Source organism: Diospyros lotus, chromosome 2 (genome assembly GCF_014633365.1).
Source record: "Diospyros lotus cultivar Yz01 chromosome 2, ASM1463336v1, whole genome shotgun sequence".
NCBI lineage: Eukaryota > Viridiplantae > Streptophyta > Magnoliopsida > Ericales > Ebenaceae > Diospyros > Diospyros lotus.
The window spans coordinates 41986965-42012321 of NC_068339.1; the positions used below are offsets into that span (position 1 = coordinate 41986965).

Sequence of the window (25357 nt, forward strand, 5' to 3'; positions counted from 1 at the left end):
GAAGCGATGTACCTATTCAAAGATTGTACTTCGTTTTGTTATGCTAGATTCATATTTTGTCTTAACGAAAGGTTTGTGCATATTTAGCTTGCATGGGAACCCTATAAATATTTCGGCAGGTTCGATCCAATGTTTTCGCTGCTAGGGTTTCCTAACGCCTCTTGGGCAATTAGGTGTAAACCTACCGTGTTATTTGAGACAATGAGGCGTTACAACATGGCCACCCCTAGTCTCTACCTCCTCGACCCCTACCACCTGAAGGTGGAGGTAAAGGCTGAAATGGGGCCCGCGTCTAAACTGATGTCGCATGAGTCATCCCACTCCCGGTTGCATGCCCTGCCTCCTGATGAGCATATGGGCAATCCATTCAAATGTGGCCTATCTCCCCACACCCGAAGCAGGCTCCTGTTAGTCGTTGACATGGTTCGTGGTGAGGCCGCATGCACGACTGGCAGAGTGGTGCCCCTCCACCACCCTGGCCACCCCCTCTAAATCCTCCATGTTGCTTGTCACCTCTATCCTGGAATGGTCGTTGTCCCTGACCCCTAAACCCTCCCCTATACTGTTGTTGCTGCTGTGATTGTTGTTGGGGTCTCATTTTGTGTTGTTGATTCCCACCGCCATGCCCAGTGGTATCAAGCTTCACCTTCTTACGTTGCTCTCTTTGGGCCCGCTCTTCCATAGTACTCTTCTCCATCCTCATGGCCGCACTCAGAACACTGGCGAATGTGGAAAGGTGAGAGGCAACCATCACCCTATGAATGGGCCCCACCAATCCATTCACGAACCGCTACACCCTGTCCTACTCGGTGGCCACCAGCATAGGTGTAAAGTCAACCAGGTGAGTGAATCTGCTAGAATACTCCCCTACCATCATATCGGGAGTCTACCTCAACTCCTCAAATTCTTGGACCTTGGCAAACCTCATTGCCTCAGGAATAAATCGTTCCCTAAACCCGTCAATGGACTCCTTCCACCTTAGTGGTGGTGCACCTAACATCCTAGCTTCCTTTCGATTTTTATACCACTTATACGACGACCCTTGCAATAGAAAAGCGGCACACTCTACAAGTCTCTGTTGGCTGCACCCTAAAGCCTCTCCAATCCTCACACACTCCTCTAAGAACTAGGGGTGTGCAATCGATTATAACCGAACCGAACCGCCCAAAAATTCCTAACTGAACCGAACCGAACCGAATTGTCCCTAATAACCGAACCGAACCGACCAATAATCCTAGTATAACCGAACTAACCGAAACCGAAATAACCGAAGAATAAAATGCAATAACTGAACCAAACCGACAATAGCCAAACATGAAACCAAAACCAAAACGATTTTCCAAGTCCCCAATCAGAATTTCCAAAACAAATGAGCAAGAATCAGAAATAGCCAGAGAGTTTTCCAATCGGAATTTTCCAGAACAAGTGAACAAGAATCACTGAATCAGAAGAAATACGCGTACCTTTGAGTCTTTGACGCAAGAGTTGACGAGCTTCGAAGCGCATGGGAAGAAAAAGAGTGTGGTCGATGAGCTTCGAAGCGCACGTCGCTGTCACCGATTGCCCCTCCACCACTTCGACAGCCGCCACTGCTAGCGCCGTCACCATGGCCCAGATCTTGGAATAGCCCTCGTCGATCGTCCAAGCACAAGAAAAAGAAGAAACGAAGGCTAGGGATGGTGGGGTGAAGGTTAGGGTTCGATTCGGTCGGGTGTGGGTGAATCGCGTACCTTTGAGTCTTCGATGCGGTCGGGTGAATTAGAAGAAATACGCCGTCGGAATCGATATCGTAGTCTCGCCTGCGAGTGGGAGGGTGGGGGGATATAGAGAAAGAGAGAGAAGGAGGGAGAGTATGAGTGTCGGTCGAGTTGGGTGTGGCTCGAACTCGCTGCTCGCAGGCGAGGGTCGGAGGGTGGGGGAGATAGATAGAGAGAAGAGAGAGAGAGAGAAGGGGGGAGAGCATGAGTGTCGGTCAGGCTGGGTGGGTTCCGTGTTTGGGGGGGGGGACTCACGGTTCACGATTTAGGGGGGGGCTCAACTCACGGTTAGTTCAGTTAACCGAACTGACCGAAAATTTACAATATTGTAAACCGAACCAAACCGTTTTATAAAAAAAATCGAACCGAAATAACCAAACTAAATAATTTCTTCAAAAAAACCGAACCGAACTGGTCGGTTCGGTTCGGTTAGTTCGGTTTATCCGAACTTCTGCTCACCCCTACTAAGAACCCCTCCGGTTCCACCTTGTTGCTATCCCCATCAAACATGGGCGGGTCATATCGCATAAATTCTGATAAGGGAATGTCCACCCCCTGGTCTTGCTCATCTGGTAAGGCCTAACCTCTGTCTTGAGATCCTAATCCACTCCTGGGAATCCCCAAAGTCCTCAGCACCTCACTTACCGCTGCCTGTACTCCCAAGTGAATCTTATCCTCTATAGACAAGCTGGAAGGTCCACCTGCCTCTCTAGTGTCGTGGAGGACATCAACATCCCCATCTCCTGGGTGTTGCTCGACAACGTCCCTACATGATCGACGAGCACCCCAAAAAGGTACGGGCAAGATAGGAACAGCTTGTCCACTCCCACAGCCACGACGACCACCGCGTCCACGAGCTCGGATCGCACCACCTCAAGTCTTAGTTGGCATGATTTCCTATATGCAACATTAAACCGACTCATTATACGAAACAAAACAGTATGCCACATCACATAGAATTCTATATGCACAGTCATGATATGCAAAAAGGGACCTAGAGTCCATGGCATAGTAAGGTTGTGAAAATGTGGCAACTCATACTCATACCTATCTTGCCAAAAACTTGCTTTGGACTACAGTGTATGCAATACAATGCATATGAAAGTGTTTAACCCCTTATTCATACACCCAAGTGTGATTTCATTTTTGTTTTATTTCCCAAAGTTCTAAAGCTTGAGCTCTGATATCACCTGTAACATCCTACATCAAGCGATAGGAAAGACCGAAACAACTTAGCCTGATAGGCCTACGTGAACTTCCCAGGGGAGTCACCCATCCTTGAGCTTCCCTAGCTCGAGTATGCTTAACCCAAGAGTTTCTTACCTACATTCAGCCCAAAAGGTATCCAGCTGGTATTATTTCCTTCCTTACTTATCCTCGATATATACTACCCCTCTCTGGGCTCTTGGTGTATTACATTATTGTAAGGCCCAACTTTTGGGCCTTATTTTGAGAAGGCCCAAGAAGGCAAAGTCAAGCCCATAAGGCCATATAAAAGCCTTAGGGCTCCCAGATTAGCCCCTCTTTTCTTCTTCTTCTTCTTCTTCTTCTTCTCTACCATTCCAACGAGATCGATCTCTCTCTCTCTCTCAACCAATTTTGGGCGATCTAACCGTCGGATCCTAAATACGACCACATTTTCACCGTGAAATCGATCCCGATCTACAACAAGATAAGCTTTTTATTTCCATTAGCTTTATTCCTAGCATAAAATCGTGATTTATGTATGTATATACATATGGGTTGGGTTGGCCGAGACTTTAAATTTAGATCTACAAAGATCTAGCCGTTAGATCTTGCTGGTTTTTGAATATGTTAGTCAATGGGGTTAGAGGTGTCGAATGGCTGCCTCGGATCGCCGGAAAACGTTGGTTGGCGACGACAATAGTGTGTTTTGTATTCTGGCCGAAATTTAAAAGTTAGATCTACGAAGATCTAGCTATTAGATCTTGATGGTTTTTGGGTATGTTGGTTTATGAGGGTAAAAGAATTGAGTGGTGGTCTCGGATCGCCGGAAAATGTGACTGGCGGTGTCAAATAGCTTAGTTTCAAATCTGACCAGAATTTTAAAAACCAAATCTACGGAAATCCAGCCGTTAGATCTGGCTCATTTTTGTATATATTGACCTCCATTGCTAGGCGCTTCTAATGGTAGGTTCTGATCGTCGAAATATTTGGCGAGCGGTGGCCGGAAGTGGACACCGACAGTGTGGCGGGCCTAGGTTATTTTATTTTGGAGTTTTGGGCCATTAGGGCAGCATTTGGATCGATCCAAATCCTAGAGAATTTAAATTTTGTATTTAATTGATTCTTATGTAATTTGATAATTTTCTTAGGTGATTTTGACGTGCCCCAGCCGAGAGGCGTTTGAGGGAATCCCGCCTTTTCTATAACACTATGAGTGGGTAATTTGTATTATGTTGGTATTTGTTGCGTTCCTACCTTTCATTATTCTAGTATTCTATATATACTATTCATGACTTCGTTGTGAATTGCATACAGGGAACTTAGAATCTATATTATTTGTTTTGCACATATTGACACCTACGATTGATTGCATTTCTCTTAATGTGGATTGTGGATAATGATACATGTATGTGATATATTACATGTGGCATTAATAATACCAAATATTGGTATGAAATGTGTGTTAAATGGAGTAACAGTTAGAACCCTGTATCGCTAACCACAGTAAGAGTTAGTCGTTGGTGCACCACGTATGTATTAGGGTGTGAGATAGTCCACCCTGGATGGGCATGAGATAGTCCGCCATCCTTGTTTATATCCAACGTGAGATAGTCTGCCAAAGTGGATCTTGATGGCATTGAGATAGTCCGCACCAAGGAAATGATATGTGTGAATTCTGGTTCTAAATGGTTTACTCCCAATGTGCATATCATTCATCATCTCTCATTCGGTATTATGTATTACTTGAAATGTCATGGCACGATGATCTATATTGTTGGATTGATTTTATATTTTCCCCCCACTATAATACTTGTTACCCCTCACTAAGCCAGTGTCAGGCTTATCCCTCAATATTTCAGATTTTGTAGGTTGACATCATTTTGACAGTAAGAGTCGTGGTAGACAATTCTATTTCATTTACTCAAGACACACTCCGGCTATAGCACATGCATCTCATCTCACGGGTTGAGTATAGGGAAATTAATATCCCTTTCGTATGTAAAGTGAGAAATTTTGAATATTGAAAGCATGTAATGGATTTATTTCCCAGTGGACACTTCAATATCAGTTAATGGAAATGCATTTATTTTGTAGTGTATATGAGGTTGTTAAATACTTGAAGGATTATGTGTATTATAAGGCTTACTATTCCCTGTTGGAGTTCGTGGCTTCTAGAGAGATGGTGCCGGTCACGGCCCCAGATTTTGGGTTGTGACAAAGTTGGTATCAAAGCCGACCCCCGAGCCTCTAAGCGCAATGGTGGGGCAAACCTCAGCGAGAACGTTGAGTCCCTAAGGGGGGCCCGTGTAGGCACCTTAGGTGAATCCCACATCGGTCATGCAAATGAGAGAGATCTGGGACTGGTTGTAAGGTCGCATGACGAGAATGTCATGTCCTCAAGGAGGGGAGAATGTAATACCCTAAGAGCCCAGAAATGGGTAGTATATATCGAGGATAAGTAAGGAAGGAAATAACACCAGCTGAATACATTTTGGGCTGAATGTAGGCAAGGAACTCCCGGGTTAAGCGTACTTGAGCTGGGAAAGCTCAAGGATGGATGACCCCCTGGAAAGTTCGCGTAGACTCATCAGGGTAAGTTGTTCCGATCATTCCTATCGCTCAATGTAGGATGTTACACAGTCAAAGTCTTTTTTCTTCATTTGCAAGTGGCCAGTCAAAAAACGATGTCATTTTATACTCCAGTCGATTCATTTAGTTCGATTACTCCGACAAAGAAAAATGAACCAAAAACCGAACTTCCTAAAAAATATAACCGAACCGAACCGTTGCAATAAAAAAATCGAACCAAACCAACAAGTTCGGTCAGTTCGATTCGGCTAGTTTGGTTAAACCGAACATCTGCTCTCCCCTAGGTACCGAAGTATTTCCAAGCCAGATAAAGATAATTTTCACCAAACATAATCCAATGTAAAGAAGATCTCAAAAAACTAATTTGATCGACCCTCATTTAGAGGCGATCCCTAGAGAATAAACCCCCAATATAAGGCAATCCCGATGATTTGGGGAGCAAATAAACCCAAATCCAGTATGAAAAAATATAAGATAGACATTTCAAGTCCTCTTAGTGCCACCTATCCTAATCTCCCTGAATCCAAAATAAGGGAAGCCACACTTGATTGATAATCCAAATCCAAATAACTCTCAAATTCACAAAACTAAGAGAAATTAATTAATCCTCCACGACATGAGCAGGCTTGACTAATTCCCACTGTGATTCTTATCAGGAAATTCATCCCATAAGGTATAAAAAAATCTCGGAGGATAAGTTAAAAATACATCATAGTACTATTCTCAACCTTTTTTAAGCTATCTCCAAAGCTCTTTGTTGACTTAAACATTAGAATGCCATCTTACAAATTGAATCCAGTGACAACTATTTTTATTTCACGTGTCCAAAAAATTGAGGCCAAATCAACTTCGGACAAGATACAAATCTCTACAAATTCAATTAGTAAACAATTATGGTGTCATAACCATAATGGTTATTTGATTAGACCAATGTAAAAGTTTTACATTAACCATCACATTCATCTCCATTATTCGTGATTGGAACTACTTATAAATAAGAGAAATGCCTTCACCACTATAGCTCTAATTGTTTTAATGTAAACATTTTCATTTTTAGGTATTTGGATGGAAAAGAAAAAAAGATGAGAGTTTGATTATATTGAGTTTGTTTTGAGATTCACATTTATATTAAGTACCTAACAATAATACAAGACTTAAGTGATAAGAAATTAATCTAACAAATATTAAATATTTAAAATTAACTGTTAAATATAAAAAATGTATTAAAAAACACAGTTGTAGTTCCCCAAACTTTGTCCTTTCACCTCAAACACATTGTTCAAAAGAAGAGGGGGAAATGGCACTCAAATCATTTGGGCTGCAGAATGAAAGGTTTAACCACAAACAGAAGAAGATGGATAGGGTTTAGGATTCTCATACTTGATCTGCCAAATCTCAACATCATCTCCTCTGTCGTACTCTCTCAAGTACTGCGGAATCTGTGTAAGATCAATGCACTCGCCAACGAAGCAACGCCAAGGTCTACTTCTACCGTTATCATCATCGCAATCTGTATCAGCCATTGTGGGAACTAATTACGTGCTATACAGATCAACAACGTGAGAGAAGTTATTTACTGGCATATTTCTACCTCCATCATGTAGATAGGTTCGAAAATGTGAGTACCCATTTGCAATGACGTTAAGGTCATCCACAGTGAAGTTGTATCGTTTTTCCAATGCCAAGTACGCCACCTGAAATAAGGGCAAAGCACAACTCTTTTCAATCGTCATTTACGGACTCCATTGGATTTGCTTCACTCTTTTTGCCTAATGATGGTATTGACAAAGCAGAAGAATTTTAGTCCTGGAAAGACTGTCAAACGGTATGAATGGGTTTGAATGTGGAAGCCATGACACCCTATAACTGCGTCATCAATGGCAGACAGAAATCCATAATAGATTGTTCAGGACGAAGGTAAAAACGCACGGATTATTCTATTAAGATGTTGAATTGCGTTACCTGGTCACTTGTGGAATACTTAAAGTATGCATGTCAAATGCTCGTTCAAAACATGCACTAATCTAGTCAGTACCTTTTCTGGTCTATGCGCCATAAGTCTCTCTAAAGTGTTGAAGAATGCATCAGTCAGGTCATCACTATAAATAACATCAGCAGCCACAATGAGAGAAGCTCTCTGGATTTCTTCAACTTCTGCTGAGGTCCAAGCATGCCTAAAATATGGGAAAACAAATTTTACCATCTTCTCCAGTGTGTTTATATAGTCATTAAATCTAAGTGACCCCAAAAAAGGAACTAAAACAACAACATATCAAGCCTTAAAAAGAATTCAGCAATGCATAATTGTAACTGAACATTCACCGTTTTAGAGATGCAGAGTTTTCTACCAAATTAGGAGGCCAGGAACCTTTCCAATCAAGTTCACGAACACAAACTAAAGCTTGGGAGTGGAACAATTCGGAGTTGAGACAAACATTGGTAGCACAGTTGTCAAGTACTTCATCACCATTGTCTGCCCGACAATAAAAAAACACTTAACAGACTAAAATTTAGAGTGGCGTCTCTATTTTGAGGCAACTTGATAAAATTAGCGTAAACCTGTCAATCTCAAGTGTTAGAAAACTACCAATGTTGGCATTTGCTGAAGAAAAATAATTCAAACATAGTAAATGCAGATCCCTAGGCAAATATGATACAAAAGGTAGGCAAGGAAACCAAGTACAAAAGCATTGCAGCTATTCACACATATTTAACCCATGAGGCTTCTAGGAGGGGAAGAAAGTATTAAGGAAGAAAGAAAATAAACAAAGAATCAGACAACTGGATTCACAAGACATTATCAAGAATATTTTTCTCACAGAAAGTAACTTCATCCACCGAAGAATATCATCAGATTCTTGTTCTTAGATTGGTAAAACAAAAGGACATCATCAGAGAAGATTGCCACTTTCCCAGTTAGCTGACTATAGAGAAACTTTCAGTGCTTTGGTGCTCTAAAAGTTATATTTTCTTTAATCATTGACTAGATCTTGCAATTCAACATCCAATTGAATCTCAGTCCTCGATTTCATCATAAGAGTTGAAAAAAATTTTACTTGAAAATTTTATTTTCATTTACTTTCTCGATTTCTCTTTTATGAAACAAAACAATCAAGTCATGACACCAGTAATATTTGCCTAGCACCAGGCATCAACTGATCGAATTGAAAATGAATATATAATGAAATAAGCATTCTTGGTATGAAATATTTCTACATGCTAGAAACAGAGGTAGAAATAAAGCTTCTTAGGTACAAGAAGTGTGTGAAATTAAGCATAGCAGCCAATAAAGCAGCTTTCTAATTAAACTACACTCACATCGTACCTGTCAGGAAGACAGTTTTAGCAACACGTGCAAGCAATATGCCAACCAACCCTGGAAAAGACAGCAAAATGGATTATCATTGATGGGAATCCTAATGGAGCAAGCAAGTGAAGAGTTCACATTTCTTGAGAAACTGTTATAGTTCACACTATTAGCTAATAACTTGGTTTTTATTGGTAAAAATAATTTGTAGATTTTTATTAGAGGAGCCCATAGATGTTGTCTACCCATTATAACATATTAGACACTTAAGTCTTGTTTGATTATGGCTTCAATGTTTCTGTCTTTGCTGTTTTAGGAACCAAAATTTGAAAACTTTGAACAAACATCTATTCTATATAGTTATCCTTTTCTTTTTTTGGGTATGATAATGATTTTTTAAACCAGTATGATATCTTCTTGTTCATTCTTAAAATTGGTGTAAGTTAGGATCAATGCTCTAAAAACAATTTCCTGAATAAGTTCCTGAGTTTATCCAGTTTCAGAATCATAGTTTTTGGAATCATAACCAAATTCGACCTCAGATCCTCTAATTTTAAATTATTTTTAGAGAAGTTCACATTATATACTTAAAAAAACAAAGAAGAAGATGAAGAACGGAAAAGAAAAATGATCTAGGCTCTTATGGCTAAGAGATATGAATCTCCTTTGCCCTTAATTTCAAAAACACTAAAAAACAATAGCAATCATCCTATGCCAAAATGTTATCCAAAAACATTATGTTATATTTAAATGTTCATATGTCCCCTTAACTTAAGGTCTAAGGAAATTTAATGCCTAGAAACAAACCCACACCCTAGACTCTTATTGGAGCCCATGCAACATACCAAGTCATTCAAGAATGGTCATGTTTCTTGGTACCAGTAATGACATTACAAATTAGGACTAATTGAGAAAGATTCAATTGTTGACCATGCACCAAGCACACATCTCCATAGGGAAAACAAGAAAAAGGAAAAAAAATCACTTTCATCAATTTCCCAATGTAATAACTGGTTCTTCTTCCAAATTCCTAGTGTATTTTAACATTGTATTTATAAAATTAAACAGAGAGCAAGCCTTCATAGCAATGGTAAAATTGCTCCTTTGTAATTGGACGTTTACAAGCTGGAGTAGTATAAGCAACCTCTTTGTGAAACAAGGGTAAGGCTGCATACAAAAACAACTCCACTGTTGACCCTTGCAAAGCAGGAAGCCTTGTGGACTGGAACACCTCATGCACTTGGTACAATTGTAGATACTTGAGGTGCCAAGTTGGGAATGAAAGTTCAAGTCAAGATCAGCGGCTATTGCACAAATAATAGCAAGGGTTAGGTCAATTTCCAGTAGTGGTGTAAAAGTCTCAAAACTTTTGTGCCAGCCTAAGTCAACCAAAGTAGTCCTCTCTGAGCTGAGCAGTCAGCAGCTTATGAACAGGTAAAAGTGCCCACCAGGAGAGCCTCTGGGTCCAATTAGTCAGAGAGGCAGACTTGCTCTTTTTTTTTTTTTTAAAGAAACCCAATGCTTTGCAGAAATAACCCACATCCCTCCACCAAGCACCTATAAAGAATCAACCTCAGGGCTCCCAATTCTCCCAACTCAGAAGTCTCATGTGCTCTGAATTGTTTTCAACTTTGGGATCATTTTCATTTATAATTAATATTTGATCTTCATTTACTTATTTAATCTACATTTTTATTATATAATTATTTAAATAGCTTAGAGTTAGAAATTATATAAAAAGACTGGTGGGAAAAACATAGATTATATTGAATATGAACCAATTGAACACCTGATACTGTTCATGCATCAGTATGAATATAAGCATGGATCAGCTATTTGACAGTTGGAGAACTTTTCCAATTGTACTATTAATAATTAAAGCAAAATGCTCAATTTGTAAGCCTATTCTGACTGGTTGTCAGGTATACAAATCATATAGGTATGCTAATAATATAGAAAGGCATATTCAAGAGATTTAATTAAGTATCCAAAAACTTATAAATTTGTAGACATGGTCAGAGTAGCATTCAAAAGGCACCATAAAAAGAAACATTTTGTATAGCCATAAAATAAAAATACAGAAACAATAAATAAAGTAGATCAAGATAGTTCACACAAAAACCCTGCCAATAATAAGAATATGTTAAATGGAAAAACTGGAATATTGTCTGAGGACTAACAGCGAAAAATGGTCTAGGTAACACAAATGCAGAAATTATCAACAAAAATTGATGACATTTTTTGTGTGATTTAAAATACTCTTCTTTTTTCTTGTTGGCTTCCCGCGGGGGGGGGGGGGGGGGGGGGGGGGGGGGGGGGATCTTATAGCCACTTAAAAAACAACTTCAATAATGTTTTCCATCATTCTTACTCTGTTATTTACTTCGTCACATAATTCACACCTTAAATAAAAGCTGTAATTTAAGTTTTATGTTGTAAATCCAAACTGTATGGAATGAAGAAGCTTTTAACAAAAGAGGTAAGAGGATGCCCAGTAGAAACTTGATGGAAAACTCTTAGGTATGATATGCATTATAATGGACTTGCAGAAAGTATGAAAATAGATGGAGATGATTAGTGAGCTAAAATCCATGTAGCTGACCCCACCTATGGAATTAAGTCTTTATATGTTGTTGACATGTCGTAGTAATTCCAAATTGTAAGCTATACATTAAAAATTTTCTATTTATTTTTTAAACTTATAACTTATCAACATATGAACTAGTAAAACTTTAGCATATAAAGTATCAAATGCCTGAATTTCCAATATAAAGCCATAATTAAAATTTATCAAGTTATTAATATTAATAACCATGTTATTAGTAATAACTTTTAAAGATGTAAATTTTGAAGTTCAAACTTATAAACTTTTTTTATATGAATGCATACTAATAACTTACAGTGGCTTAAGTGTTCACAATTTGAAACTTAACTATTTTAGAGAAAAGTACATTCCATTTTTCAAAAAGAAAAAAGCCTGCCAATGGATTACCATGCCCCTGTGCCATGCACGGGCATTGTCACTCCAGGCCCCTGACTGACCCCATCTGGCCCAGCCCTGGGCTGGGCATGAGTTTCATCACCTTAGGCTTGGCTGGTCTATTGCCCCCCACGGAATTCCATTCTGTCTTAGCCCTCCCAGCAACACCAGGAAGAACATAAAATTAGGTGAAAATCCCCTAATTCACTTGCACCGAACTTGATAAGAACCACAGGATAACTGCAACATGATTCCTTTATTGTTCCAGTCATCTCAATAAGTTCCTAAAGTTTCCTAATACCGGAATGTTGAAATAATAAACCCCTTTTGAACTTAATCCATAATCAATTTTACAATTCAACAAGAACAGAGAATTAACCATGACAAAAGTTTTAACCACAATGCCATATATGAAAGAGATTGTTGTTGATGACCTTAGTCCTTGAGTTAAAAACCATAACATGCAGCAAATAAACATATGAATTATAATCATCTTTACCTGTCCCTGCACCAAGTTCTATTGCAACAATTCCATCAAATTCAGATGATGTAACCATCTTATGCAACACAAAATCAGCTAGTGCCAATTCTGCTCTCCATACCTATAAGGAAGCAAACATCATTGATAGCCTATCAACCAAGAAAAATGCATCAGTGTAAACAGTTTATGAAGCTTATACATGCAATGAATACCTGTGAGTAAGTCAATCAAAAGTAACAGGGTTTATGACAATGTGCTACAAACGAATAAAAAGCAAAGCAGTCAAAAGCCATTGATTAAACTCCTGAGGTGCCAGAGCAGATATGATTATAAGTTCACTGTAAAATATATGGCCCAGATACACTTGGACAGAGAGAAAAAAAAACAAAAGAAAAAAGCATTGCACTGCCAAATTCTAGTCAGGAGCTAGGGGTACAAAGGGCTGGTGAGTGGTAAAGCATCATATGAAAACATTTCATACCTGCAGACCAACACTAGGAATTGTTGAAGTGATACTATGCTGGACCCTAACAACATAAGTATCCTTGCATTGCCCTGCATGCAAAAAAGATGCGGTCCTTCAGGTTCCCCTTTGTTGATAAAATCAAGTAAACATGCAACAGATAAAATACATCCATACACAATTTGTTTCGTTTTTTTTTTTTTACCCTTTTGAGGAGTACAATTTACATCATGTCAGAACAGTCACATTAGCAAGGTTGCATTGTCTTTTGTTCCAAAATAATTCAAATTAGAGCTTAGTTATATTAGAAGATCAAGCTAAAACCAATGCATATGCTCATGGATATCACATTAGAATCTACATGCTTAATGAGTAAAGAGAATGCATGAATATCTGAAAAGATTTTAAACAGTGAAGAAGACCAGAACAGCCAAACCATATGAATAAAGTTAAGGTTTGCCAAGATCAAACTATTGGATTATGAATTACGAGTTATACTTTTGAGCATCCAAACCTTGGGCAGCTAGAGCCTCAGGTAGTTGTTGTGCTTCTAATTGAAGAACACTAAGTTAGATTCTTGAATAAGATAATACCAAACCATTTTTTTAAGTTGAACCAAAGTGCTAATTTCATCATAATATGCCCAAGCCAGTTGATTTGGCAATGAGTTAAAAAAATATTCTTAGTTGTTTACTATGAGAAAAGCATTTCTTCAGTACTCAACTCAACTCAATTACCTTATCCCGAATATATTATGTCAACCACATAATCATTTGGTCCAGTTGATTCTATTCAAAGTCATATTCCTTAGTTAAAGGGCATTCTCAATGCACAAGCTCCCCGCTTTGTGGGATTCGAGGGAGGGTTCTTTTATACCTAGCCTTACACTTGCTTGGTGAAGAAGATGTTTCCACAACTTAAACCCATGACCTAATCACCAAGGAGCCATCTTAATTAAGCCTAAGTTAATCAAGTCATATCTTAATACCTTAATCAAGGTTTTCCATTCTTAGTTGTTTACTATGAGAAAAGCATTTCTTCTGTACTCAACTCAACTCACACCAATTACCCTTGTCCCAATTACATTATATCAACCACATAATCATTTGCTCCAGTTGATTCAATTCAAAGCCATATTCCTTAGTTAAAGGGTATTCTCAATGCACAAGGCTCCCCACTTTGTGGGGGTCAAGGGAGGGTCATTTTATACGTAGCTTACCCTTGCTTGGCAAAGAGGCCATTTCCACAACTTGAACCCGTGACCTAGTCATAGAGGACCCATCTTAATCAAGTCATTTCTTACTACCATAATCAAGGTTTTCCATTCTTTTATGTATTTTATCATCATGCTCCACTTGGAACACATTACTTGTCCTTGTGAGCACATTAGTTAGTCTAAATGCATATGACCATGCAAATTTAAATGGCTTTTCCTCATTTTATCTTTGTTCTTCAATATATCCCTTCTGACTGCTATATGTATTCATTTCGTACTTTATCTTTTCTTGTAACACCATTTATCCATCACAACAATCTCATGTTAGCTCAATTTTTAAGACAGTTTTCTTTTGTTCTTTCCACCCAAACATTCGGCTCCATACATAATCCATTTTATGACAATCCCATGAAAATTTCACCTTCAAATTTAAAGAAATTCAATTATTAGAGATACTCTTCAGAGACTCCATTTCATCCATCATGTTCTAACTCTACATACTGCATTTTCCCTCAATTTCTCTATCTTCATGAATAGTTGACCCAAAATATTGAACATAGTCACTCCTAGATATTTCTTGGCCACCAAGTTTGAAACCATTTCCATTCATATTTATGATTCCACTAGTGCTAAAGTCTATGGTTATCAAAATCCCAATTCAGGTTGCAAAAATCATACGGCCCTACGACTCATTTTCATGAAATCGATCTGGATCACAAACATGATCCTTTTCTAGTAAGGTCTTATTAGGATATAGGATCCTGGGATCAGGTAGGACTGTCATCGCACACAGTCCTACTTAACCCACATTTTGGGATGAAAATATAGCCTATTTACTCTCTGTTTTTGGTTGTGTGCCTAGTGGCCCAAGAGACCATTGTCAAAGTCTCCAAGTTCAGAAAATATAAAAAAATTTGGGCATTGCTTTGCTCATCGTAGGACAAAATTCAAAGGCTTTGTCAACTACCTCTTCACAAAGAGTGGACCAAGATTTTGCACCATCAGAGCAGGTCTTCTTGATTTTCTTTTTTTTCTTTTTTTCCTTCTTCCTTTTCTTTTATTCTTTTATGAGCCTGCTATAAAAACATTTTTTTTCTTTGGACTAAGACTAATGTTACAGGACCAAAATTCCTTATTCTTCATGGCATGCAAACAATAAGCTTAAATTTTGCAAAAAAGAGTAGAAATATCATGAATAGTAGATAAAGTTTAAAATTAGTCCTATATTCTATAAGGCCTTTATAATCCATACGATACCTAAAAAAGTCCCCCATCAAGTTTTTCTTGGCTTCCTCTACCTCTTTTGCTAAAAACTTGTTTCATTCCATCGACTCTCCTCAAAAGAGCTTCTATTGGTTTTCTTCTCACAACCAAACCAATATACCACATCAAATATATACCATATTATATATTTTTATATACAATAGGTACATGGCATGTTGTACAAACAGCAAGATTTATATTCCCCATCACTTAGGATCTTATGATACTCAGACCCAATCCCCCAATCCAATCAGAAAGGCATCTCGACTAACCCTACATAGGATCCAAATTTTGGAATTTAATATTGGCTGAACCTAACCAAAGCCATTAAGATAATGGATCTGGCTTAAAGTTTACTCATTCATCTGCTTCATTAACCAAAACTTTAACATTTGTGCATGACATAATAAATGGTCATATCAATTAAATGAGCAAGTGCCAAGTAGAGGAAAACCTAAAGATTGATGATAGTGACATTGTATACCTCTGGCAGGGTAATCATGGGAAAAAAAAAATCATCTATGTATACCTTTGGCAAGGTAATCATGATGTCACATACCTAGGGTTGTGATTGGAATTTGGGAGCGAAACAGGATGATAGAATTAAAGGAGGAAGAGAGAATTCAAAGAGAGAGTTAGAGGGAGAGATTAGAGAGGAAACAAGAGAGAGAGAATTAGGGAGATATGAATCACTTCATTCATCAACATACATTTCTCTACATTTCAGGGTCTATTTATAAGCTATTCAATAGTAACTGAAATCTGGAAAATAGCACCTATGTGCTCCTAACAACTCACAAAATACCTCCTACTAATTACTACAACCTTATTACAATAATGCCCTACTCGCTACCCATGAGTTGTGACATTCCCCTCCCCTTGAAAGGTTTCTTGTCCCCAAGAAACTTATTACAACCAAGTCATTGTTTCTTCATCCAATGCCCGTCCTCACCCATTGGTTTCTTCTTCGCTTTTTCTTCTTTTTATCTTGTTTTTCCCTTCTCTTTTGCTTTCTTTTTTCCGTCTCCTCAACAGCAACAATAGTATGTCTTGCTGCCACACCGATGGAAACATGAGTAAACAAAATAACAAGGGTCTCGGTTCCTTCAACAAAGAATCCCTTCCTTTCATCTTGTTTCACTTTATCCTTCTGCATCCTCCATTGCTCTAAATCAGAAACATACTGCTGGAAGGTTTTAGTGTAATTAATTTCATGCAAGCATTCTCCCTTAACCTCTAACCATTCTTGAACTGCCCTCCATTGGTTATCCATTTCGATGAAGGCACAAATTTCCCTCCAATTGACTGATTTCCCAGTTGGAATTACCTGATTCAGAGTAGGTAATTCAGCCACTCCTTCCATTCCTATTCTTTCTAGGGAAATAGATTTAAAATCTCCACAATCTAAGGCTGTTGTGGGCGTTTCCATTCCAAGATCTTTGGCTCCCGGACTGTTAGCTAACATCTCAGCTTTATCCTCAACAGTTACCTCCTCCAACGGTGTCATATTGAGGATTTTAGCGGCTGGAATTTCAGTACTAGTGAGAGTGCTTGAGATGCTGCCAATTGTTGGACTGCCATCCCCCAATTCTTCGATCCCTTCTACTGCTTCTTTTTCTTCCTCATCAGCTTCTTGCATCTCCAAATTAACAGCCGTAGAAGCTCCATTGATCATATAGGTTTTGGTCCTTTCTCCAAACCGGTTACTCAAGTCAATTACAAATTGCGGCCAGATCAATTCCACCCTTTCCCAGCTCCAATTCTAGAACCAAATGTATGGAATTCCACTTAGATTAGTTGCAACCATTTTTACCTTCTCCTTTTCAGCCACTCGGTGTTGGTAGAACACCCATTCACATTGCTGAATCCACCATTTTGGCTTATCCCTATCAAACACCGGAATAGCCAATGGAGCAAGAGTGGGCAAATCAGCACTTGGAATTGAAGTCAACAAAGTCCGATTAGCAGTCTAAAATTTATGTGAATGCAGGATCAAAAAATCGTCCAGATGCCTACGGAGGTCCTTAATTTCTTTTGTTGCAGCAATTAATCCTTCGGCCATCTCCTCAATTCAATTCCCTGAAATTACACCTTGCAACCGCCTCTTGATCAGCTTCCAAAAATCTCTTCCGAAATTTTCTTGTACTAAAATTCAGCAACCCAAGCCAATACAATTGTTACTTCCAATTCAACAACCTTAATCCGCCTCAGACCTTGCCCTAACAATAGCCTAAACCTGAATCAGCTTTTTAGCTGCAGTTGAATGTCCTCCAAATCAATCTCCGAGATCTGATCGAGTTTGTTCGGCCTTCGAGTTAGCCTACTATCAGCTTCCAACTCACCCAAAACCTCTGCCTTAGTTACGATGGAGTATCTAAAGACTGTCGCCTTCCAAATTTCAGCTTCTTAACAGTTTGATTGGCTCCCGTTGCAACTTCTTGTGAACTGCCAACTCTCACTTTCCCAAGTCACCGAAATTATGTCCGAAATCAGCTCATAGTAGTCGCCTAAGAGAATCACCCACCTCACAGTAGTCACCTTGGTCAAATAGCCAAGGATTCCACCTGCTTCGCTTTGGCAATTCAAATATGAGCTGAAATTCACAGCCGCAAGACTTCTTCACTTCTCGCCCGAGTCAAATTAGAATTCGCCTAGGACTCACCTCTCGCTCAACTTCCAAATCTAAGTTGAGGATTACAATCAAAATCAAGGCAAACGAGAATCGCTGCTTGCGGAATTCTCCTCTGGACCGTTTCCGATGGCACCTTCTTTCACTACTCGGTCACATGTAGTGACCTAGACCTGAACTTCTGCACCTGACCACATTCAGCCTTCTCGCCTCAACCACATACAACTAGTTTGCCGGAATCAAAGTGATTCAAGGATCAATAAGAGGCTTCCGAATCGGTTGCTAGCTTCCTTCGGTCAATCAGATTCAACAATCGCCCTAACCCATGCCCAATCACCGTCCAATTTGCTCCAGAATTTCTCGGAGTTTGCTGCTTCTTGAATCTCCTTCTGTAACTTGTTCGATTCCACACCCAATCACCGACCAACGTCTTGCTTTTGAAGCAACTTCCGCTGCGTAACTCCTCCTTACCTGATTTGATTTCGTCACTGAGAACAATAGCCTATGGCTGCATGCAGATCACGATCCTCCTGTTCTATATCAAATTCGTTGCGGATTCCAGCATCGCCTGGATTCTTATGGTAATCGCTTGTAATCGCCCAAGCCTGCGTCCACTTCCAACCACACCACCCTGAACTACCTTCAGATTCTCTCGGAGTCACTGTCGGAACTCACCTAGCTGCTTCGTCTCCAATTCCGAGCCGAAATTGCTTTGCTCGGCCTCACCACTTGCAACTGATCTATAATCGACCGCCTTCCTTCCTCACTGGAATCTCAATCGAAATCATTGGGGTTCCGCGCTCGCCCAGACCTTTTCCGCGCCTTCAAGTCCTCCGAAAGTTAATCGAAGGACTCGCTTGTTCTGCTTCCACGCCTTGTCTCTTCCAGTCACGTTCCTTCTTGTTAAGAGTCCTTCCAGTACGCTTTCAATTTCCATATCGTCCGAACAACAACGTTCGCTTCAATTTCCGAATCATTGGAACATCAACGTTTAATTTCGAATCATCACTAGACTTGAAGTGATTCATCGATTGCCTTCCACCATTCCGAACACCTTCTGGCGACTTCAATTAAATCGATCAACACGCGGCCTGACGTCGGAATCATAGCCGAGGACGACCGTCTCTGATACCATTTGTCACATACCTAGGGTTGTGATTGGAATTTGGGAGTGAAACAAGATGATAGAATTAAAGGAGGGAGAGAGAATTCAAAGAGAGAGTTAGAGAGAGAGATTAGAGAGAAAACAAGAGAGAGAGAAGTAGGGAGATATGAATCACTTCATTCATCAACATACATTTCTCTACATTTTAGGGTCTATTTATAAGCTATTCAATAGTAACTGAAATATGGAAAATAGCACCCATGTGCTCCTAACAACTCACAAAATACCTCCTACTAACTACTACAACCTTATTACAATAATGCCCTACTCGCTACCCATGAGTTATGATACATGATGAATCAGATCGGTTTTTCAGGTTAGTGACATTGTAAAGAAAGGACAAACGCACAGTATAATGTGAAGAAAGAGAATGCATGACAGATGACATAAGATTTGATATAAACTTACTACTCCGTCGAGTTATGACAAGATCACCATCTCCATCCAATGTAACAAGTTGCTGCTTTGATATTGCTTCAGCTTTGACTGCACCATTACGATTCAAGAGTTTAACTTCTAATCACATGTTAACATACGTATGAATAAGTATCTTCCAGTGACAGTTGAAAAGAAAATCAATTTAAAAGTGGTTTTCGTGAATTCTTGCATTTATTTCTTCCTTTTCAATTATAAGATTCCAGAGGTCTAACACAACAGCTGCCATTGCAGTGAAAACTTGGCTCCCAATAAATGAGAAAATAATGAATGAAAGTCAAGAACACTATGTCTGTATAAAGATGCAAAATGTATCAGAAAAAAGGCTTTCCTTTAGACCACAAGAAAATTCGTACAACACAAATAATTCATAGAAGTTCCAAAGGTTTCAAAACCCTAGATGAGATCGATACTTCATTAACCACGCCCATCATGTAAACATTTGTTCTGCGCGTGGGTTGATGGGTTTACATCAAATTCGGAATTTAACGAATAGATATGAAGAAGAAAACCAATCTGAAGGACCGGGAAGAAGATGGATGAGGAAAGGTTGTTACCAGGTGGAAGTGAGAAGGTGAAGCGGGAAATGTACGGCCCAGAGAAGTTCGGCGGGCAACCCAAGTGAACATCGCTCATCACGATATCTTCCTCCTCCGATTCACTTCCGGTTGTCGGCGTCAGGATCTCCGGCGACGGCGTGGTATCCATCGGAATAAGGGCAACCCAACCCAGTTGCTCTCCTCGATGGCCGCTTTGCTTGCCTTTCTGGTCCAGGAATTATGTTTTTTATTTTATTTTTTTCTATTCCCTAATGAAAATTGTTAGAAAATATGTTTTGTGTTAATTTACTAAAATAAAAATATTTTTGGATAAATTTTTAAAAGATAATACTAACAATTGCTTTAAGGCCAATACAGAAATAATTAAATAACTATAAATATATCTTGTAACTATAACTATAAATAAGATGTATTTATTATATTTTATTTTTAATATTTAAATAACTTTATCAATTATTTTAATTATTTAAAGTATTATATAGCTATACAAAATACATTTATTACCAAAACAATAATTAGCATTATTCATTTTTAATAACTTTTTAAATCAAGTTTCATCTATTTTTTAAAAAATAATTAAAATCATCAATAAATCCAATAACATAGATATGCCAAAAAAGTAATTGTATATGTGTTTGTATTCTGTCAAATATGAATATGGTGATCAACATAGATCTAAGTATGTGGACATGCAATTTTATTTAAAAAATTAAAAAAATTATAGATACGCATGTCCGACAGTTAAAACATTTATGAACACGATATAAATTTTTTTTTTTTAAATTTTTACCAAAAGTTGGGACAATTTTAAAAAATAGTTTGCATTTTGTATCATAGTGAGAATTTAAGGATAAACTCTTTTGTAATAATTTTAATTATTTGTATAATTTTGTAAAATTTGAATTTATGGATTATACTTTTTCACATTTAAGAATAATATATAATTTTAAGAATAATAATAACATAATGTATATATATATTTATATATATCATTATATTCCCGTGTCATATTTTTTTAATTCTTACTATTTTTCATTCTTGTTGTATTGTATATGTGTCGTTATGTTCATGTCCGGCAACCTTAATTAGTCCGTAGCCACACCCTTTTTTTAAGTGAAAATATAACACAATATTTTTAATTATTATATACTTAATGGTCTAATCATACATGAAATGTTTATAATTTTTTTAAAAACATTGAAAAACGATTATATTATCAAATGTAATATTTAATTTTTATTTTTTTTGAACAAACAATTTATAAAAACGAAAAGAAAACAAATAAAAAGCAACACAGAAACTTAAAAACAAGATCAAACCAACCCTTAGCAATAAATAGCATGCCAATTGTTGATGCCTTAAAGCCTTTCTATATCATATTTTCATTAAGAATCTCTCTCTTGGCAGGCAATCACATGCTGACCATAAATGGAAACTGTGGTTTCAGTCCTCTTTTATCATTCCAGGATGCAGCAATCTTTCTTTTCCCCCAAACCAATCCATATTTTGGGATCAAATCCAATGAGTGTTTGTTCACATAAAATTTCCCGGGAAACTTGAAAAGAATCCTCAATACTCCATTTTTGTTCTTTTTTGGGTTAAACCAAGTGATAATCCTCTTCCATTGACAGTAAATTACAGGCAGATCTTTCAATCTGGCCATGGCAACTTCAAGAAAGACAAGTCTAGAACTGCAGTATAGTTTTTAGTGATAAGATTTGCTTCCACTGCAGGTTCTCGAATTACTCTGATCAGGGTAACTCCTAACTCTCACTCGTAATATCTAACAGCTTTTAGATGCCAACCAAATATCACAAATTGGCCAGAGAATCGAAGAACAGGAGCTTTCATATTACTTCTATATTTACTTCCCTCTAAGGGCTGCAAGCCTTGCGACAAAGTCATCGTAGTCTGGTAGATTAGGATGCACGTGCCCCCGGTCTGGTTGGAAGGAAGATGCTCGGATAGCTCCCTTGTTTGTCTCAGTTGGATTTGTTGGTTCGAGCGGGAGAGACGCTGCTCTTGCTGGAGGTCCATCTTTGGTTGTCTTCTTTGCAGCATTGTTGCCATCGATGGTTGCTGCTTCTACTTTTCCCACCTTATAAGGCGGCTGTTTTTTGCTATAATGCATCAGAAGACTATCCATCATTCTTTCCTCTTCATCCTTTTGATCACAATAATCCTGGTTTGCAATGTTAAGGTCTAGTTTTGCAGCTTCCAGCCTGCTTCCATTTGAAGTCAAGTTCTTATCACCTTCGTTGTTGCCAATGTTATCAGAACCTGGTGGAGGTTTCGAGCGTCTCCTTCGAACTGATCTAGGTTTTGGCTTTGTTTCGCCAAGTGAATAGTCCTGATGTCGATTATCCTCCTCGTCAACATGGCCTTTAACTTTGATTGTTGCTGTCCCTTCACTGCCGGGACCAACAGAAGAAATCTCCAAACCGGTTTCAGATTCACCGGCTTTTGGTTTGGTGTAAGGAGGGGAGACAAATCTGTAATGGAAGGGCTTCTGCTCCTGAGCTTCCTCCTCAGGAACACTGCCCTCTGAACTTGACTTATTCCGATGTTCAGTTCTGGTAAATTTCGACACTCGAGTACCTTTAATGGGTAAGGTTGCTAGATCTCCTCCATGGACAGCATTGTTTTCATTAGCCATGTGTGTTTCATCACCAGCATTCCTTCTTACAAGAAATGGAACATCTTCTTTTTTCCTTTCTGGAGGAGTATACCTTTCATCATGCAGTTTATTATTGATCACCCGGTTTTCTGTTTTTGGGACAGATCCATCTCTCCTTTTCTGCAATTTGTGTTTGTCATCATCAGTATTCTTAGACCAGGCCTGCAAACCAGGAAGATTTTCCAAACACATAAAGATTTGGGTACAAGTACAACACATAATCGAAAGCTTCAAAGGGGGCAAAACAGTGTGTTTTCCAGTCTCTCTGAATTCCCAGAATGTAGCAATGAAAATGATGGACACGATGATTATACCGGACAGCTTACTTGTTCAGATGCAGGTGGATCAGGATTATACAGCTTCTGTTGCAAGGGCCTGAAATCCCTTCTTGTACCCGACTCTAATGCTATATCTTGCAGTAATTGAAGCTTCGTTTCCTTTGTAGGAGGTACAGCCTTCAATTTCTCAACAAACTAAGCACAACGAATCAGCTTAATCGTTAGTTCATTTATTCTAAAGAGGATTTGAGTGAAGAAAATCTGTCACAACTCACAAGAAACAATAAAGTTTCTGATTCGCGGGAAGCAAATTGATAATCACCTCTTGATTGACATAGGCATCAAGAGAATTCCCATATCGGGCAGCAAATATACTTCTGAGGTCACGTAGTTCTGGCAAATCAGCAAATCTTGCTGCTGCAAACATCAAAGAAGGCACAGCTTCCCTGCATTCCTCTGGGCATCGTCTGCAAGAGGGAGACAAGATAGTACGTGCAAGGAAAGTCATCTTTAAAACGATAAGATGTACTGTTTTAAGTAATTAGCATCACAGTTTTGAAAGATTATAGAGGAGATCCTGGCCAGCTTAAACAATTACTCTGCTCCAAATGCCACTAAAGCCTTTGTTTTTGTCTACTTGGAAGAATCGAGATCTCATTTTATAATTTGCTTTATTTCTCTCCCACCACTGGTTTAGGGGCAACTACCTACCTCTAAGCTTTTCAACCAACCCATTAGAACCTAGATAGTCATAGTTGGGTTTCATAAGGACGTGTTATTCTTCTTTGGCTTAGGCCCTTATGCTTCTGATTTCTATAGGCATTTTCTGACATTGAATCCAATTTCTAGGATTCATAGAACCAAATTTCAGATTTAGTCTTCCCCCCATTTCAGTGAGAACTTCAACGCCTAACCGCCAGACATCAGAAGAAGAAAGCGAGCTATAATTTAAAACAGAAACTATGAAGGATTTTTAACAAGTGTAGAGCTTAGAGAGGTTAAAACACTTGAAGATTATTGGGTCTAAACCTGAGACTGACAGTACCTCTGCTTATCCATGGCAGGAAGATGATTTGAGATGCACCCACAAAATTGCTCCACGAAATTGTAGCATGCTGACAGATTCAGCTCAAAGAGGAAGCCCTCAGCCTGCTCCGTTGCCAAGCAATGCAATTCCAAAATTGTAAATCATGATGAAAATTTCTATGAATTCATGAAAACCCAATTGCATTTGCCCAGAAGACCAAGAGATGAGCTCCATTTGGAGTAGAGAAAGAAAAAATATGACAAAATAATTCATTACCCTGCCATAGGCATTGACGTCGAGGCCATTCTTGAGAAGATCGGCGATATCTTTCTTCAGGTAGTTCTGCATTGCGTTTCTCTTCCGCTTTATCATCTCCAGCCGAGAATTGGTGATCTTCATTGATGACTTGCTGCGTGAACAAGGGCCGGGGAAATGATCAGAAGAAGAGAGAAATTCATGAATGAAATTAACAGATCCGAGTAAGGGTCTGGAAGGCGAACCATTTTAAGTAGAATTTGCTCCTCAACAACGCGTCAAACATGGTGATATCAGTGATCTTCCTGGAAGGGGAAAATGAAATCGAAAACTACTGGTTAATTTAAACAACAAACGTTAATTTCCCCAACGGCCATTGATACGCTGTTTCAGAGAGGCCGAGAGGAAGAAGGAACGTACAGGTCTCCCTTTCCCATAGTTAAAGCTGTAGAGCACCCGACAAGAGAATGATTCATTGACAGAGAGAAGAAAGAAATGCAAAAAAATATATAGCATTTGAGCTGTCAACAAAGAAGTTGGAGAAATGGAGCAGCTTTAGAGAGAGAAAGAGAACTCAGATAGAGAGCGAAATTATCCCATGTTTGGACCGTCTCCCTTTCTTTCTCTCTCTTCTTCGCAAAGACCCTAAAAATAAGGACTTTATCATTGCTACAGTTTTTTAATCCATGAGTATCCGTAACCACCGCCCTCCTTGATAATGTTCATTGCTATTGGCCTTTTTAGGACAAAATCATATTCATGAATTATCGTTTTTACGTCGTTCCTTATCGTTTGTATTTTTTATTTTGATAAAAAAAATAAATCGCAGGAGAAGACTTTACCTCACTACGCAGAATAAGGAATTGAACAGGACAAAACCATACTCATATAATGATTGAGAGGATTTTTTGGCTATAAGAATATACAAGTCATGCATTTTTAGTGTATTAGATAAATTAGTGTTTTTAATTATAGTTTTTATAAAATATAATGTAATTATTGTACTTTATTTTTAAACAATATGCATTTATATGTATTATTTTTAATTTTTAAATAAGTTTATTAATTAATGATAAATATGTTGTAT

At 38.5% G+C, this 25357-nt stretch overlaps 2 protein-coding genes across 4 annotated transcripts in view; both read right to left on the reverse strand.

Moving 5' to 3' along the window:
• Positions 1 to 20255, reverse strand: part of LOC127795933 (uncharacterized) — a 41316-nt gene extending 21061 nt beyond the window's left edge. For all 3 annotated transcript variants that reach the window (XR_008021891.1, XR_008021892.1, XM_052327915.1), the window contains exons 1-9: positions 20031 to 20255; positions 19447 to 19524; positions 12784 to 12857; positions 12321 to 12423; positions 8860 to 8910; positions 7857 to 8007; positions 7570 to 7708; positions 7126 to 7228; positions 6915 to 7044 (exon numbers count right to left, since the gene is read on the reverse strand). Coding sequence is in view for 1 of the 3 variants with exons in the window: in XM_052327915.1 (XP_052183875.1) it covers positions 6915 to 7044; positions 7126 to 7228; positions 7570 to 7708; positions 7857 to 8007; positions 8860 to 8910; positions 12321 to 12423; positions 12784 to 12857; positions 19447 to 19524; positions 20031 to 20181 (980 nt within the window). In the remaining 2 variants the exon portion in view is untranslated. The remainder of the gene's footprint in view (positions 1 to 6914; positions 7045 to 7125; positions 7229 to 7569; positions 7709 to 7856; positions 8008 to 8859; positions 8911 to 12320; positions 12424 to 12783; positions 12858 to 19446; positions 19525 to 20030) is intronic.
• A 1346-nt stretch (positions 20256 to 21601) lies between these two features.
• LOC127793968 (uncharacterized) lies at positions 21602 to 24884 on the reverse strand. The gene is made up of 7 exons (XM_052324803.1): positions 24691 to 24884; positions 24516 to 24575; positions 24292 to 24424; positions 24034 to 24137; positions 23311 to 23455; positions 23037 to 23183; positions 21602 to 22872 (listed from the first exon to the last, which is right to left on the reverse strand). Exons 1-7 carry the CDS (start codon positions 24744 to 24746, stop codon positions 21898 to 21900), a joined length of 1620 nt encoding a protein of 539 aa, XP_052180763.1. The 5' UTR covers positions 24747 to 24884; the 3' UTR covers positions 21602 to 21897.
• Positions 24885 to 25357: the final 473 nt, after the last annotated feature.